A 17,199-nucleotide genomic window follows, 5' to 3' on the forward strand; every position below is an offset into this window, starting at 1 on the left:
GACTAAAGAAGGTGAGAAAAAGAGAGATAAACAACTACTGGATCACGAGGGGAGGATTCGAGAGAAAAGTGATACCATGAAGTGAAACAATATTAGAATAATTGGGTCCCAGAAGAAGAAGAAAGAGAGAGGGGCAGAGGTATATTGGAACAAATTATAGCAGAGAACTTCCCTAATTTAGGGAAGGAAACAAGCATCAAAATCCAGGAGGCACAGAACCCTCCTCAAAATCAATAAAAATAGGTAGCACCCTGACATCTAATAATTAAACTTACAGATCTCAGAGACAAAAAGAAAATCCTGAAAGCGGCTCAGGACAAGAGGTCTGTAACCTACACAATAGAAACATTAGATTGGCAGCAGACCTATCCATAGAGACCTGGCAGGCCGGAAAGGACTGGCATAATACATTTAGGGTACTAAACGAGAAAAATATGCAGCCAAGCATATTTTATCCAGCTAGGCTGTCATTGAAAATAGAAGGAATCATAAAAAGCTTCCAGGACAAACAAACTAAAAGAATCTGCGATCACCAAACCAGCCCTACAAGAAATATTGAAAAGGGTCCTCTAAAGCCCAAAAGTAACACAGACCAGAAAGAAGAGACAATATACAGTAACAGTCACCTTACAGGCATGACAATAGCACTAAACCCGTATCTTTCAATAGTTACCTTGAATGTAAATGGGCTAAATGCCCCAATCAAAAGACACAGGGTATCAGACTGGATAAAAAAGACCCATCGATATGCTATCTGCAAGAGAATCATTTTACACCCAAAGACACCTCCAGATTTACAGTGAGGGGCTGGAAAACCATTTATCATGCTAATAGACATCAACAGACTGGGGTGGCAATCCTTGTATCAAACAAATTAGATTTTATACCAAAGACTGTTAATAAGTGATGAGGAAGGACACTATATCATACTTAAAGGGTCTATCCAACAAGAAGATCTAACAATTGTAAATATTTATGCCCCTAACATGGGAGAAGCCAATTATATAAGCCAATTAATAACAAAACCAAAGAAACGCATTGACAATAATGCAATAATAGTAGGGGACTTTAACACCCCCCCCTCACTGAAATGGACAGATCATCTAAGCAAAAGATCAACAAGGAAATAAGGGCTTTAAATGACACACTGGACCAGATGGACTTCACAGATATATTCAGAACATTCCATCCCAAAGCAACAGAATACACATTCTTCTCGAGTACACATGGAACATTCTTCAGAACAGATCACATCCTGGGTCACAAATCAGGTCTCAACTGGCCAAAAGACTGGGATCATTCCCTGCATATTTTCGGACCACAAGCCTTTGAAACTTGAACTCGATCACAAGAGGAAAATCGGAAAGAACTCAAATACACAGAGGCTAAAGAGCATCCTACTAAAGAATGAATGGGTCAACCAGGAAATTAAAGAAGAATTTTAAAAATTCATGGAAACAAATGCAAATGAAAACACAACTGTTCAAAATCTTTGGGATGCAGCAAAAGCGGTCCAAAGAGGGAAGTACATAGCAATACAAGCCTTTCTCAAGAAACAAGAAAGGTCTCAGGGAGCCTGGGTAGCGCAGTCATTAAGCGTCTGCCTTCGGCTCAGGGTGTGATCCTGGTGTTCTGGGATCGAGTCCCACACCGGGCTCCTCCACTGGGAGCCTGCTTCTTCCTCTCCCACTCCCCCTGCTGTGTTCCCTCTCTCGCTGGCTGTCTCTCTGTCACATAAATAAATAAAATCTTAAAAAAAAAAAAAAGAAAGAAAGAAAGAAACAAGAAAGGTCTCAAATATACAATCTAACCCTACACCTAAAGGAGCTGGAGAAAGAACAGCAAATAAAGCCTAAAGCCAGCCGGAGAAGAGAAATAATAAAGATTAGAGCAGAAATTAATGAAATAGAAACCAAAAGAACAGTAGAACAGATCAACAAAATTGGGAGCTGGTTTTTGAAAGAATTAGTAAGATTTTTAAACCCCTCGCCAGACTTATTAAAAAGAAAAGAGAGGGGCACCTGGGTGGCACAGCGGTTAAGCGCCTGCCTTCGGCTCAGGGCGTGATCCCGGCGTTATGGGATCGAGCCCCACATCAGGCTCTTCCGCTATGAGCCTGCTTCTTCCTCTCCCGCTCCCCCTGCTTGTGTTCCCTCTCTCGCTGGCTGTCTCTATCTCTGTCAAATAAATAAATAAAATCTTTTTAAAAATAAATAAATAAATAAATAAATAAATAAATAAAAAGAAAAGAGAAAGGACCCAAATAAATAAAATCATGAATGAAAGAGGAGAGATCACAACCAACACCTAAGAAATACAAACAATTATAAGAACATATTATGAGCAACTATATGCCAACAAATTAGGCAATCTGGAAGAAACGGATCCATTCCTAGAGACATATGAACTACCAAAACTGAACCAGGAAGAAATGCAAAACCCAAACAGACCCATAACCAGCAAGGAAATTGAAGCAGTAATCAAAAATCTCCCAACAAACAAGACCCCAGGACCATATGACTTTTCAGGGGAATTCTGCCAAACATTTAAAGAAGAATTAATACCTATTCTTCTGAAACTGTTCCAAAAAATAGAAATGGAAGGAAAACTTCCAAACTCATTTTATGAGGCCAGCATTACCTTGATCCCAAAACCAGACAAAGACCCCACCAAAAAGGAGAATTACAGACCAATATCCCTGATGAACATGATGCAAAAATTCTCACCAAAACACTAGCCAATAGGATCCAACAGCACATTAAAAGGATTATTCACCACGACCAAGTGGGATTTATTCCTGGGCTGCAAGGTTGGTTCAACATCCACAAATCAATCAATCTGATATAATACATTAATAAATGAAAGGACAAGAACCATACGATCCTCTCAATAAATGCAGAAAAAGCATTTGACAAAGTACAGCATTCTTTCTTGATTAAAACTCTTCACAGTGTATGGGGCGCCTGGGTGGCTCAGTCGTTAAGCTTCTGCCTTTGGCTAAGGGCGTGGTCCCGGAGTTCTGGGATCGAGCCCCACATCGGGCTCCTCCACTGGGAGCCTGCTTCTCCCTCTCGCACTCCCCCTGCTTGTGTTCCCTCTCTCGCTGGCTGTCTCTGTCAAATAAATAAAATCTTTAAAAAAAAAAACTCTTTACAGTGTAGGGATAGAAGGTACATACCTTAATATCATAAAAGAAATCTATGAAAAACCCACAGTGAGTATCATTCTAAATGGGGAAAAACTAGAGTCTTTTTTTTCCCTAAGGTCACAAACACGGCAGGGATGTCCACTATCACTACCGCCGTTCAACATAGTACTAGAAGTTCTAGCCTCAGCAATCAGACAACAAAAAGAAATAAAATGCATCCGAGTTGGCAAAGAAGTCAAACTCTCACTTTCTGTAGATGATCTGATACTCTATGTGGAAAACCCAAAAGACTCCACCCCAAAACTGCTAGAACTCATACAGGAACTCAGTAATGTGGCAGGATATAAAATCAATGCACAGAAATCAGTTGCATTTCTATACACCAACAAGACAGAAGAAAGAGAAATTAAGGAGTCGATTCCATTTACAATTGCACCAAAAACCATAAGATACCTAGGAATAAATCTAACCAAAGAGGTGAAGGATCCGTACTCAGAAAACTATAAAATACTCAATTAAAGAAACTGAGGAAGACACAAAGAAATGGAAAAACATTCCATGCTCATGGACTGGAAGAACAAATATTGTGAAAATGTCTATGCTACATAGAGCAATGTACACATTCAATGCAATCCCTATCAATATACAATCAACTTCTCACAGAACTAGAACAAATAATCCTAAAATCTGTATGGAACCAGAAAAGACCCTAAATAGCCAGAGGACTGTTGAAAAAGAAAACCAAAGCTGGAGGCATCACAATTCCGGACTTCAAGCTCTATTACAAAGCTGTAATCATCACAGTACGGTACTGGCACAAAAACAGACACACAGATCAATGGAACGGAATAGAGAACTCAGAAATCAACTCTCAACTCTATGATCAACTACTCTTTGACAAAGCAGGAAACTATATCCAATGGAAAAAAGACAGTCTCTTCAACAAATGGTATTGGGAAAATTGGACAGCCACATGCAGAAGAAAAACTGGACCATTTCCTTACACCAGATACAAAAATAGACTCAAATGGATGAAAAACCTAAATGTGAGACAGGAATCCATCAAAATCCTTGAGGAGAACACAGGCAGCAACCTCTCTGCCTCAGCTGCAGGAGCTTCTTCCTAGACACATCGCCAAAGGCAAGGGAAGCAAAGGCAAAAATGGACTACTGGCGCTACATCAAGATAAAAAGCTTTTGCACAGCAAAGGAAACAGTCGACAAAACCAAAAGACAACTGACAGAATGGGAGAAGATATTTGCAAATGACATATCAGATAAAGGGCTAGTATCCAAAATCTAAAAAGAACTTATCAAACTCAACACCCAAAGAACAAAAAGTCCAGTCAAGAAATGGGCAGAAGACATGAACAGACAGTTCTCCAAAGAAGACACCCATATGGCCAACAGACACATAAAATGCTCAACATCACTCGGCATCAGGGAAATACAAATCAAAACCACAATGTGATACCACCTCACACCAGTCAGAATGGCTAAAATTAACAAGTCAGGAAATGACAGATATTGGAGGGGATACAGAGAAAGGGGAACCCTCCTATATCGTTGATGGGAATGCAAGCTGGTGCAGCCACTCTGGAAAACAGTACGGAGGTTCCTCAAAAAGTTGAAAATAGAGCTACCCTATGACTCAGCAATTGCACTACTGGGTATTTACCCCAAAGATACAAATGTAGTGATCTGAAGGGGCACCTGCACCCCAATGTTTATAGCAGTAATGTCCACAATAGCCAAACTATGGAAAGAGCCCAGATGTCCATTGACAGATGAATGGATAAAGAAGATATGGTGTGTGTGTATATACGCACGCACGCACACACACACAATGGAATATTATGCAGCCATCAAAAAATTGAAATATTGCCATTTGCAATGACATGGACGGAACTAAAGGGTATTACGCTTGAAATAAGTCAATCAGAGAAAGAAAATTATATGATCTCACTGATATGTGGAATTTGAGAAACAAGGCAGAGGATCATAGGGGAAGAGAGGAAAAAAATGAAACACGATGAAACCAGAGAGGGAGACAGACCATAAGAGACTCTTAATCTCAGGAAACAAACTGAGGGTTGCTGGAGTGGAGGAGGGCGGGAGGGATACGGTGGCTGGGTGACGGACACTGGGGGGGAAGGGGTTATGGGGAACACTGTGTATTGTGTAAGACTGATGAATCACAGACCTGTACCCCTGAAATAAATAATACATGTTAATAAAAATAAATAAATAAATTGAAAATAAAGAAAAGAAAAACTACTTATAACAGAACTACTATAACCAAAATTATTTATATAAAGATTAGTCATGTAGCAGCAAGGATATAGGAGGATAGAACTTTATCGGAATTCCTAAGCATATACCTCAAAAGTCTATTTCAGATTTAAACAAAGGACCACCAAGTTGTTTTTCATTTTGTGTGTGTTGGGGGGGGTCACCCCTTATTCATTACCTTTGGCAATCAAGACATAGTGTGGTCATGCAGGCAGGGCAATTCAAGACAGCATCACTATTTGGAACAGGCTGCTGTTGATGTGGCCTCTGTATTCCAAAACCATGGTAGCTAGAATAGAAAAAGAAAAGGTGAGGGGGAGGAGTTGGGGGAGACACACACACACACATTAAAGCCAGATCTTGATTTTTTTTTTTGAAGTAGACTCCACGCCCAACATGGGGCTTGAACTAACAACCCCAAGATTAAGAGTCACATGCTCTGGGGCACCTGGGTGGCTCAGTCAGTTAACCGTCAAACTCTTGATTTCAGCTCAGGTCATAACCTCAGGGTTGTGAGATCAAGCCCCATGTCAGGCTCCACTCTGGACATGGAGCCTGCTTAAGATTCTCTCTCTCCCTCTGCCCCTCCCTACCCGCCCTCTCTCTCCCTTTCCCTAAAAAAAAAAAAAAAAAAAAAAAAAAAAAAAAAAATCACATGCTCTACCCACTGGGCTAGCTAGGCACCCCAGAGATCTTGATTTCTAATGCTACCCCTCCAATAAAAGAAACTAGTACTCCTAAGAGAAATGACTGATTCTAGGAATGAGGCATACAAAATGAACCTGGAGCATCTTGTACTGCCAGAAAGTAAGGAAGTGCTCAGAAACAACGAAGTAGGTGTGTCAAGGGGGCAGAAAAGCCAACTGAAAGAGTTCCCAATGGCCAAAGCTGAAACAACTAGAGCAAAATAAAGCAGTATTGGATTATAACCCAAGGTATAAATAAATACCCGTGAGTCTCTACTGATATGAATGAATGGATGGATGGAGCAAAGGAGGGAGGGAGGGAAAACAGACAAATCTACCATATGGAAGAATAATTTACAAAGATACTCTCCCCTCAAGGAAGTGGAGCATAACTCCCCAGTCCTCAAGTCTGGGCTGCACAGAGTGACTTTCTTCCAAAGAGTACAGTACGGAAAGGAGGAGTAGAGAGTAACTTTATAGTAGAGAAACCTAACAGGTCCTCACCAAGGCGATCAAGGTCAACATTAACAATCATAAATCATGTTGACGGTATGTGCCCTCAATTCCAATGTGAAGAAAATTGCACTTTATCTCTGTGGTGTTTCTCACCAAAACCCATAATCCCAGTCTAATCATGAGAAAAACATCATACAAATTCCAATAGAGTGGCCTCCTACAATATACCTGACCAGTACTCCTGAAAACTGTTAAGGTCACCAAAACCAAGGAAAGTCTGAGAAATTGTCAGAGCCAAGAAGAGCCTAAAGAGACATGACATCTAGAAGTACCGTGGTATCTTAGATGGGCTCTTGGAATAGAAAATGCAGAGTAGGTAAAAACTAAGAGAATCCAAATAAAGTATGGACCTTAGCTTATAATAATGTATAAATACTGGTTCATTAATTGTGACAAATGCACATATTAATTAACATGTTAATAACAGGTGAAACTCTGTGTGTGTGTGTGTGTGTGTGTGTGTTGTTGTGGGAGGGTACACGGGCACTCTATATTATCAGCTCAATTTTTCTGTAAATCTAAAACTAGTCTAAAAAAATAAAGTCTCTTGGGGCACCTGGGTAGCTCAGTCAGTTGAGAGTCCAACTTTTGGTTTCGACTCGTGTCATGATCTCTTGGGTGATGGGACCAAGCCCCGCACTGAGCTCCACACTCCGTAGGGAGTCATCTGAGATTCTCTCCCTCTGCCCCTTCCCCTACGTGTGCTTTCCCTCTCAAATAAATAAATAAATCTAAATAAACAAAGTCTATTAATTTGAAAAACCCAGTAAAGCTACATTTTAAAAGGAAGCATGTAAGCTCTAAGTGCTTAAAGATTTTTGTCTGTTTTGTTCCTTGTTGCATTTCGATAATCTAGAACAGTGTCTGGTACGTAAGTGTTCAATAAACATTTGTGGACTGCAAAAATATAGCACAAATCTACTTATGAAGGTATTAAAGTATACAAGTATATATTCTTCAAAGAGACTTATGGTAAACTCCCAAAATTCGAACAACGAAAGATATAAATCATTTGGCATTACTTCCCAAACTCTTTAAATGTCTCTGGGGAAAAATACTGAAAACATGTGGTACATATTTATAACTGTTGTTCAATCCCTCCAATGCGTAGCAGATTTCAAAACCCAAACCCAAAAAAGTAACCTATTCATTCAATAGATACTTAATGAGTGCCCATTCAACAAAGTGCAAGATGTCTGGAACAAGACAGGCATGATCACTGCCCCTGCGGCACTGAAAATGTAGTGAATTCATTATTTTAAGTTGGTTTCTGTGGTCTTAAGAGGCAACTACTGTGTGATGCAGTAATGTGAATAAACCAATAAAATGTTATCTCTTCTCAAGATTATATAACAAAAGGGGTGCCTGACTGGCTCAGATGGTAGAATATTTGACTCTTGATCTTGGGGTCTTGAGTTCAAGCCCCATGTTGGGGGTAGAATTTACTTTAAAAAAAAATTTTTTTTAAAGATTATAGAACGATGAAAATACATTCCATCTTACCTCACTGACAAATTCTGTTACCAGAATCAAGAGCTACACTGTAATTTCCTTAACTATCTCAGTATCACTCATAACACTCAAAATGTTCATTTTACACTGGGGGTAATCAAAAAATATTCATTAAATAAATATAAAGGGCAGCTGGAGGAAGTGGTACATGGGTAAAACTGGAAGAAGAAAAAAGAACAAAGTAGGAGACTGGAGGCTACAAGGTAAGGTACAAACACTCAATAACATCAAATTCTCTCTGGACTTAAAAATACTTGATTTATCTTTTGTTGTTCAGTTTTCAAGGGTTTACCATCGTGGCCCCTACGACCTTAGCTGAATCAAAGCTTCCTAGAGTAGGACTCCAGGGTTTGCATTTCATTCTTCCCACCCAGGTGATTCTGAGGCACAGCCCGGTGAGGGAAGCACCAGGTAACAGTGGTATACTGCCTACCTTTTAGTTTCACGACAAATCAGCCTTCATAAAATCAACCTGGAAAACAACTATGGCATTTCCTCGTGGCAAGATGAAAATGGTCTGAAAAACTGAGGTAGTAGTTGCATAACACTGTGTATATACTAAATGCCATTGAACTGTTTACTTTAAAATTATTAATTTAAAATTAATTAATTCAATGATTAATTTTATGTTATGCGAATGTCACCTCGATTTTTTAAAAAATCAAATTTGTGGGGCACCTGGGTGGCTTAGTCAGTTAAGTCTCTGTCTTCAGCTCAGGTCATGATCCCAGGGTACCGGGATAAAGCCCCATATAGAGCTCCCCACTCAGTGGGGAGTCTGCTTCTCCCTCTCCCTCTGCCACTCCCTCTCTCAAATAAAGAAAGAAAATCTTTAAAAAATCAAATTTAGTACTAGAAGTCCTTGCAACAGCAATTAGACAACAAAAAGAGATAAAAGGTATCCAAATCGGCAAAGAAGTCAAGCTATCTCTCTTCGCAGATGACATGATACTCTACATGGAAAACCCAAAAGAATCCACTCCCAAACTACTAGAAGTTATAGAGCAATTCAGTAATGTGGCGGGATACAAAATCATTGCTCAGAAATCAGTTGCATTTCTATACAAGAACAATGAGACTGAAGAAAGAGAAATTAGGGAATCCATTCCATTTACAATAGCACCAAAAATCATACGTTATCTCGGAATTAACGTAGCCAGAGACGGAAAGGATCTATAATTCTAGAAACTACAAATCACTCTTAAAAGACATTGAAGAAGACACAAAAAGATGGAAAAATATTCCATGCTCATGGATCGGAAGAATTAACATAGTTAAAATGTCCATGCTACCCAGAGCAATCTACACTTTCAATGCCATCCCGATCAAAATACCAATGACATTTTTCAAAGAACTGGAACAAATAGCCCTTAAATTTGTGTGGAACCAGAAAAGGCCCCGAATCGCCAAGGAATTGTTGAAAAGGAAAAACAAAGCTGGGGGCATCACAATGCCGGATTTCGAGCTGTACTACAAAGCTGTGATCACAAAGACAGCATGGTACTGGCACAAAAACAGACACATAGACCAATGGAACAGAATAGAGAACCCAGAAATGGACCCTCGGCTCTTTGGGCAACTAATCTTTGATAAAGCAGGAAAACATCCGATTGGAAAAAGACAGTCTCTTCAATAAATGGTGCTGGGAAAATTGGACTGCTACATGCAAAAGAATGAAACTTGACCACTCTCTCACCATACACAAGGAATGAAACTCCAAATGGATAAAGCCTCCATGTTGAGACAGGAATCATCAAAAATCCTAGAGAGAACATAGGCAGCAACCTCTTTGACATTGGCCACAGCAGCTTTTCATCACACATCTCCAAAGGCAAGAGAAACAAAAGAAAAAAAGAATGAACTCATGGGACTTCATCAAGATAAAAAAGCTTCTGCACAGCCAAGAAAACAGTCAAAAAAACTAAGAGGCACACGAATGGGAGAAGATACTTGCAAATGACACTACAGATAAAAGACTATCAGAATCTGCAAAGAACTTCTCACGACTCAATACAAAAGAAACAAACAAATCAAAAAATGGGCAGAAGATATGAGACAGACACTTTTCAATGTAGACATACAAATGGCTAACAAACACATGAAAAAATGTTCGAAATCCATTAGCCATCAGGAAATTCAAATCAAAACCACATTGAGATGCCTGCCTTACGCCAGTTAGAATGGCAAAAATTGACAAGGCAGGAAACAACAAATGTTGGAGAGGGTGTGAAAGGGGATCCCTCCTATATTGTTGGTGGGAATGCAAGTTGGTACAGACCACTTTGGAAAACAGTGTGGAGTCCTTAAAAAGTTAAAAATTGAGCTACCCTATGATCCAGCAATTGCACTACCGGGTATTTACCCCAAAGATACAGACGTAGTGAAGAGAAGGGCCATATGCACCCCAACCCCAATGTTCATAGCAGCATTGTCCACAATAGCTAAATCGTGGAAGGAGGCGAGATGCCCTTCAACAGATGACTGGATTAAGATGTGGTCCATATGGAATATTACTCAGCCATCAAAAAGAACGATTTCTCAACATTTGCTGCAACATGGATGGGACTGGAGGAGATAATGCTAAGTGAAATAAGTCAAGCAGAGAAAGACAATTATCATATGGTTTCACTCATTTACGGAACGTAAGAAGTAGGAAGATCGGTAGGAGAAGAAAGGGAAGAAGAAAGGGGGGGGTAAACAGAAGGGGGAATGAACCATAAGAGACTATGGACTCTGGGAAACAAACTGAGGGCTTCAGGGGGGGAGGGGGGGAATGGGACAGGCTGGTGATGGGTATTAAGGAGGGCACGTATTGCATGGTGCACTGGGTGTTATACGCAAGTAATGAATCATGGAACTTTACATCAAAAACTAGGGATGTACTGTATGGTAACTAACATAATAAAAAATATTACTAAAAAAAAATTTGAGGTAGTAGTTGCATAACACTGTTCATGAAAATCTTTAAAAAATCAAATTTGTAAATAGTTAAAAAGAACAATTTAGGTGTTAAATGTAACATCCACTCTTCATCCACATAAATGTTTAATCTCCAAATAATTTTAAATTATGTCTATTTGAGAAAAGTCAGCTTTGTTTCTTGAATGGAGAGACTGACTCCACCAGTTTGAAGTCAACAACAGTTTTTTTAAAAATAATCAACTGACAGACTCCACCAGTTTGAAGTCAACAACAGTATTACTAAAAATAATCAACCAAGGCATGGGACACGTGGTTTCAGCTCAAGTCGTGATCTCCGTGTCGTGAGATGGGGGCCCTGCGTTAGGCTCCATTCTCAGAGCAGAGTCTACTTAAAACTCTCTCCCCATCTTCTCCTTCCCAAACTCATTCTCTCTCTAAAATAAATAAATTGGGGCGCCTGGGTGGCTCAGTTGCTAAGCGTCTGCCTTCGGCTCAGGTCATGATCCCAGGGTCCTGGGATAGAGCCCTGCATCGTGCTCCCTGCTCTGCAGGAAGCCTGCTCTCCCTCTCCCACTCACCCTGCTGCTGTTCCCTCTCTCACTGTGTCTCTCTCTGTCCAATAAATAAATAAAATCTTTAAAGAAAAAAATAATAAAATAAATAAATCTTTTAGAAAAATTAAAAAAATAACAAATCATCTGACTGAAATTTGCTGGTAATTTTCAAAATAAGCAATTCAGTTTCTTTTCAAAATTCTTGTTTTATGTATGTCTGTATGAACACATACACATACATTTAAAATGTGAACGTAGGGGCACCCTGGTGGCTCAGTTGGTTAAGCATCTGCCTTCGGCTCATCTGCCTTTGGCTCAGGTCATGATCTCGGGGTCCGAGGATGGAGTCCCACATCGGGCTCCTTGCTCAGTGAGGAGCCTGCTTCTCCCTCTCTGCCCCTACCCCTGCTTGTGCTCGCCCTCTCCCTCGCTCTCTGACAAATATATAAAATCTTTAAAAAAAATGTGAATGTAGTGAAAATCATCTTTTAATCATTTTTCTCTAAAGATTCTAAATATGTAAAGTTAAGTTCTTACCCTCTTCTCTGTGCATCAACCCAGGCCTGATCTCTGTTATCCTTTTCAGGATCATATAGTAACTCATCATTTGTTGGAATCCTGTGTCGTTTTTTCTTTTTCTTCTTGGTCACCTGTGCTAATTTTGAAAATGTTAAGCATATGGCTAGGTATCATGTCTAAAGCACACACTTCTTTATTTTTTAATTTATTTAGACATCCACTAAATTAGGCATAAGACAGAATTTATCATATTTTAAATACAAAAGAAAAGCACACACATCTTTAATACAGAATTTCAGCTACATTTTTTTTCTGTTTATTTTCCTTAAAAAATTTTAACTATTCCTCCAAATAAAGTTTTTGTCCAATTAATAAGGCATTAAAATAAAGATGACAGAGGAGGAAAAAATTGTTTCTTCACAAAAAACATAATGTTCATCTCAAGAACTGAACTCCAATAGTGAGAATTCAGCCTCAGAAAGGCCACGCAAAGTAAGCCAAGATCAGAAACTTTTTGATGTTATAAATTCTCAACAAGTTCCCATATATAAAATGCTACTAAAATCAGAATAAAAATATTTCAGGGTGCCTGGGTGGCTCAGTCGGTTAAGCATCTGCCTTCACCTCAGGTCATGATCCCAGGGTTCTGGGATCGAGTCCCGCACTGGGCTCTCTGCTCAGCAGGGAGCCTGCTTCTCCCTCTGCCTGCTCTGCCTGCAGCTCCCCCTGCTTGTGCTCTGACAAATAAATAAATAAAATCTTCAAAAAAAAAAAAATCAGAATACAAATATTTCAAAATTCAGTGGAAAAAAACAGGGGCTCCTGGGTGACTCAGTCAGTTAAGCATCCAACTCTTGATTTTAGCTTGGGTCATGATCTCAGGGTCATGAAACTGAGCCCCATGTCAGGCTCCATGCTCAGGGTGAGCCTACTTGAGGTTCTCTCTCCCTCTGCCCCTCCCGACTCTCTCTCTCTAAAATAAATAAAATCTTAAAAAAAAAAAAAAGTGAAAAACCACTACAGTTATCCACATGTACTGGACTTTTAAAAATGTACTTAAGTAGGTTAATATTTAGGTAATAATATATAAAAATATAAAATTGTTTCTTGGGGTGCCTGGGTGGCACAGTCAATTGAGCATCGAATTGTTTACCGTATAAATGTGTTACTTGTGCATTCCAGTGTAGTTACTGATATAATTAAATTAGTTTTAACTCTATGTTCACCTTTGTTCAAATTTTATACAAAATCAATTCCAGAGAACAGAGAAACCGATAAAAAAGCAATGAGTTAGAAAAACTTCTGCAAAATATAAAGTATATATAAATTTCTATATTTTCTATAAAAATATAGAAACTATTTGCAGGTGTGAAAGCAAATGTTGCCGTGCTAAGGAACCTTAAGGACCCTGAGGAAGTCAGGACTAAGTCGGGACACAGTCCCTTCTCCCCTTGTATGCCATGCCCATGCAGCACCCTTGCGGGTCCCATGTCCTCACATGTGCATTCCCATCTGTTCTTATTCATCAATTCTTGCTTTTGTTTTCATATCAAAAATCTCCAATTTCTTAAAAGATAAAATTCAGAGGGAAATTCTAATATCCAATAATTGTTAGGTAAACCTTTTTTCTACAAATTGTAACTACTAAACCTGGTAAACATGCTACTTACCTGTTCTGTCTTCATCCTCAGAATCAGAATCAAAATATATATCATCATAGTACTTTGTGAGAGCTGTTCCAACTTTTCCAGTTCCTGAGGAAGACCCTATTTACATAAGGGCAGTTTACAGACTAAGCCATACACAACTGACAAGAAAAAAAAACTCAATATATTCTTCCATCACCTCAAAGTAATATCAACTCATTCCCAATCTCATTTGGATGAAAAAATACTTTCACATCACTGACTTACTGAATTTCTGTGCTCTTATGCGATTACAGAGAACTATAATTGTTAATTACAGTAATGAAGTATTCCAAATCATGAGAACACTTTTCTCTGACCCTTCTCACAAACCTAATTCGATAAAATAGCCTTTTGCTGGGTTGCCACCATACACATCTCTACCTTTCAGCCACGCAGTGCACTGTGGAGAACAGGAAATAAACAACTCGTTGTAAGGGACTTTAGGGGGAAGAGGATAAGAGCCCTACAGAGGGCAGGGGGCATGATTCAAGGACACACACTTCCTCCCCTCAGCTGTGCCTAGCGCCATGACTCAGACTATATTCATGTCATCACATGCCTGTGTCCCTAATTCTTCCTCTCCATTAACATCTGCTTTAACTTTTATTAGTACTATTACACATGCTTTCAGCTCCTAACAATTAATACATGGAAACCAAAGCTGAGGCACAAATCAGTTTTTGGGTCAGGAACACTTTACATAAAAACAAAGTATCAAAATGAAGTATGTTTCATTACTTACTAAAATGAGACAAGAATTTGTGGTGACCTATCATTCAATCTGCCATAGCAGTGCTATATAACCCTAAAAATACCACAATAAGCTTGTGTGTCTTTTTTTATCCTGGCGTCAAAAATCACAAAAGAAAATCATGCAAGTAAACAATACTAAATAGTGTCATTTCAACAACACAGGAAAATTCTTCACTGGTCATCAAAGAAAACTATGCTCAAGCTGCAAACACACGTATTCATTCATTCAATGAACACTGAGCACCTACTCAAAGTGCTGCTGACACAACAAAGCGTAAAGGTTCCTGCCCTTGTGGAGCTTAGAAACATATCGACATGAAAATCTAACTAAAAGTTTACCTGTTTCCAGAGAGGATAACTTGTCCTCCATTGTTTTTAGGGTGGAATTTAATTCAGCTTCCATTTCTTTTTCAAATTCATCTTCACTAGATGATTCACTTTCTCCAGTAAGACACTCTCTGATGAGTTTTCGTTTTTGGTCAGGAGTTCCATGTAAAAGCACATCCACTTCATCTTCAGAACTAGTATGCATTTAAATCATAAGACATATGAATACGAAAGAATGAAAATAACTTAAAACTCCCATCATCTCACTGCCCAACAATTTTAAGTTTTACAAGGTTGCATTTATGTATCATATTACATACAGCTATTCTCATTTAAAGATCAACCATTTCTCAGGGCACCTGGGGGAGGGGCTCAGTCAGTTAAGCGTCTGTCTTCAGCTCAGGTCATGATCTCATTGGGCTCCCTGCTCAGCAGGGAGTCTGCTTCTCCCTCCCCTTTTGCCCTCCCCATGAGCGTCCACACACGCTGTCTCTCTCTCTCTCAAATAAATAAATAAAATCTTAAAAAACAAGAAAGATCAACCACTTCGGCATATTTCCAAATATATTTCTAATGTCTGCATAACATTTCCTATTATAGATGCTGTACATTATTTCTAACTCTTTGCTATTACACTAGACGAATATCTCTGTAGGGTATATGCAGTTTGTTTCTGTTGATTTCCTTAGGATAAATGTCTAGAATTAGACATAAAAACATCTTTCTAACTTCTTGAATTATCACACTGTTTTCCAAAAGTACTGCACCAATTCATAATTCCATCAGCAATAAAAAGTTTACTTCACAAAACTGGGAGTTTTTTAAAACTCTGAGTACTTAAATAAAACTTAATACATGTAATCAATATATAGCTAATCTACCCAAACAAAATGTTAACAGATAGTAATTAGATGTTATAATTTTAAAGGCACAATGCTACAGAGAACTATAAAGAGAAAGTTAAATTATATTACAAATTCTCCTGAGCAATTACTACCAATTTACTTGGCCTTTTGCACTTAGGTTTCCTATCAATAACAACAAAATTAAACCAGATATCAGAAAGAATAAAATCTTATCAAAATGAATGAAACACCTAAGATATTTTTAATACAATCAATAGTTCATAAAAAAATGTTCAGTTATTCGTGGTCTGATGAATAGTTACAGACTACCCCTGGTTTTTGTTTCTCTATTTTCTTCCTCTAGAACAATGCTTTTCAGCCTCCAGCAGAAGGTAAATCCAAAAATGCAATTTACACCAATTTTGCTAATGATAGAGGCCTTAGCCAGATTCCACTCCCAAGACAATTCCCCATCTAACATCCCTCATCCTGACCCACATACCCCCTTTCTCCTTTACCACTATATTCATTTGGGTCCTCTTAACGATGCCTGTCCCACCATAGCCTAAGGATCTCCCCAAACTCCTTTATTTCATTCCACCCTTAATCCTGCTGCCACAATGTTAGTCCTAAAGAACTCTCATTACATTACTACCCAATTCTGAAAGAAATCATCCATGGCCAAATCTCTGAACACAGCATTCAAAAAGAGCCTTTCCCATTTGGTTTCAACTTATCTCTCCAACCTTACTCTCACCCGTGAACTACACCAGTGGTCTCCAACTGGGTGCATTTTGCCCTCCAGGGAACATATGGCATAGCTAGTCATTTTTTTTTTCCAGAGATTTTATTTATTTATGTGACAGAGAGACAGAGAGCCAGCGAGAGACGGAACGCCAGCAGGGGGAGTGGGAGAGGAAGAAGCAGGCTCCCAGCAGAGCAGGGAGCCTGATGCGGCTCGATCCCAGCACCCTGGGATCACACCCTGAGCTGAAGGCAGACACTTAACCACTGAGCCACCCAGGTGCCCCATAGCTAGACATTTTTTATTGTCACAACTAGGAGGTGGGAGGAGAGGCTACTGGCATCTAGTGGGTAGGGGTCAGGGATACTGAACATTCTACAGTGCACAGAACAGCCTCCCACAACAGAGACTTACTTATCTGATTTAAGATGTCAATGCTACTGAGGCTGAGAAACTCTGATCTATCCTATATTCCAGTGTTTCCAAAGTGTGGAATGTAGATTATCTTAAGGAGTACAAGGATAGACAGGCCACTAAATAACTTTGAAGTCATTGCTGGTGGCAATCTAAAATGATACAATTACGATGGAAAACAGCCTGACAGTTTCTTATAAAACTAAACACGCAACTACCATAAAACCCACCAATCACACTTCTTGGCATTTATCCCAACGTTTGAAATGAAAACTTAC

The 17,199-nt window shown here is 39.1% G+C and overlaps 1 protein-coding gene across 4 annotated transcripts in view; it reads right to left on the minus strand.

The window, feature by feature from the left end:
- Positions 1-17,199, minus strand: part of LOC103680907 (E2F associated phosphoprotein) — a 76,133-nt gene that overhangs the window by 56,109 nt on the left and 2,825 nt on the right. For 2 of the 4 annotated variants that reach the window (XM_040620824.1, XM_008710426.2), the window contains exons 2-5: positions 14,930-15,111; positions 13,820-13,915; positions 12,168-12,285; positions 5,619-5,729 (exon numbers count right to left, since the gene is read on the minus strand). In XM_040620824.1, coding sequence (XP_040476758.1) covers positions 5,619-5,729; positions 12,168-12,285; positions 13,820-13,915; positions 14,930-15,111 — 507 coding nt within the window. Of the gene's footprint in view, positions 1-5,618; positions 5,730-12,167; positions 12,286-13,819; positions 13,916-14,929; positions 15,112-17,199 lie in introns of those variants that run through there. The other 2 variants (XM_040620823.1, XM_040620825.1) reach the window with 2 other exon arrangements.

Source organism: Ursus maritimus, unplaced genomic scaffold, assembly GCF_017311325.1.
Source record: "Ursus maritimus isolate PB19 unplaced genomic scaffold, ASM1731132v1 scaffold_36, whole genome shotgun sequence".
Lineage (NCBI taxonomy): Eukaryota > Metazoa > Chordata > Mammalia > Carnivora > Ursidae > Ursus > Ursus maritimus.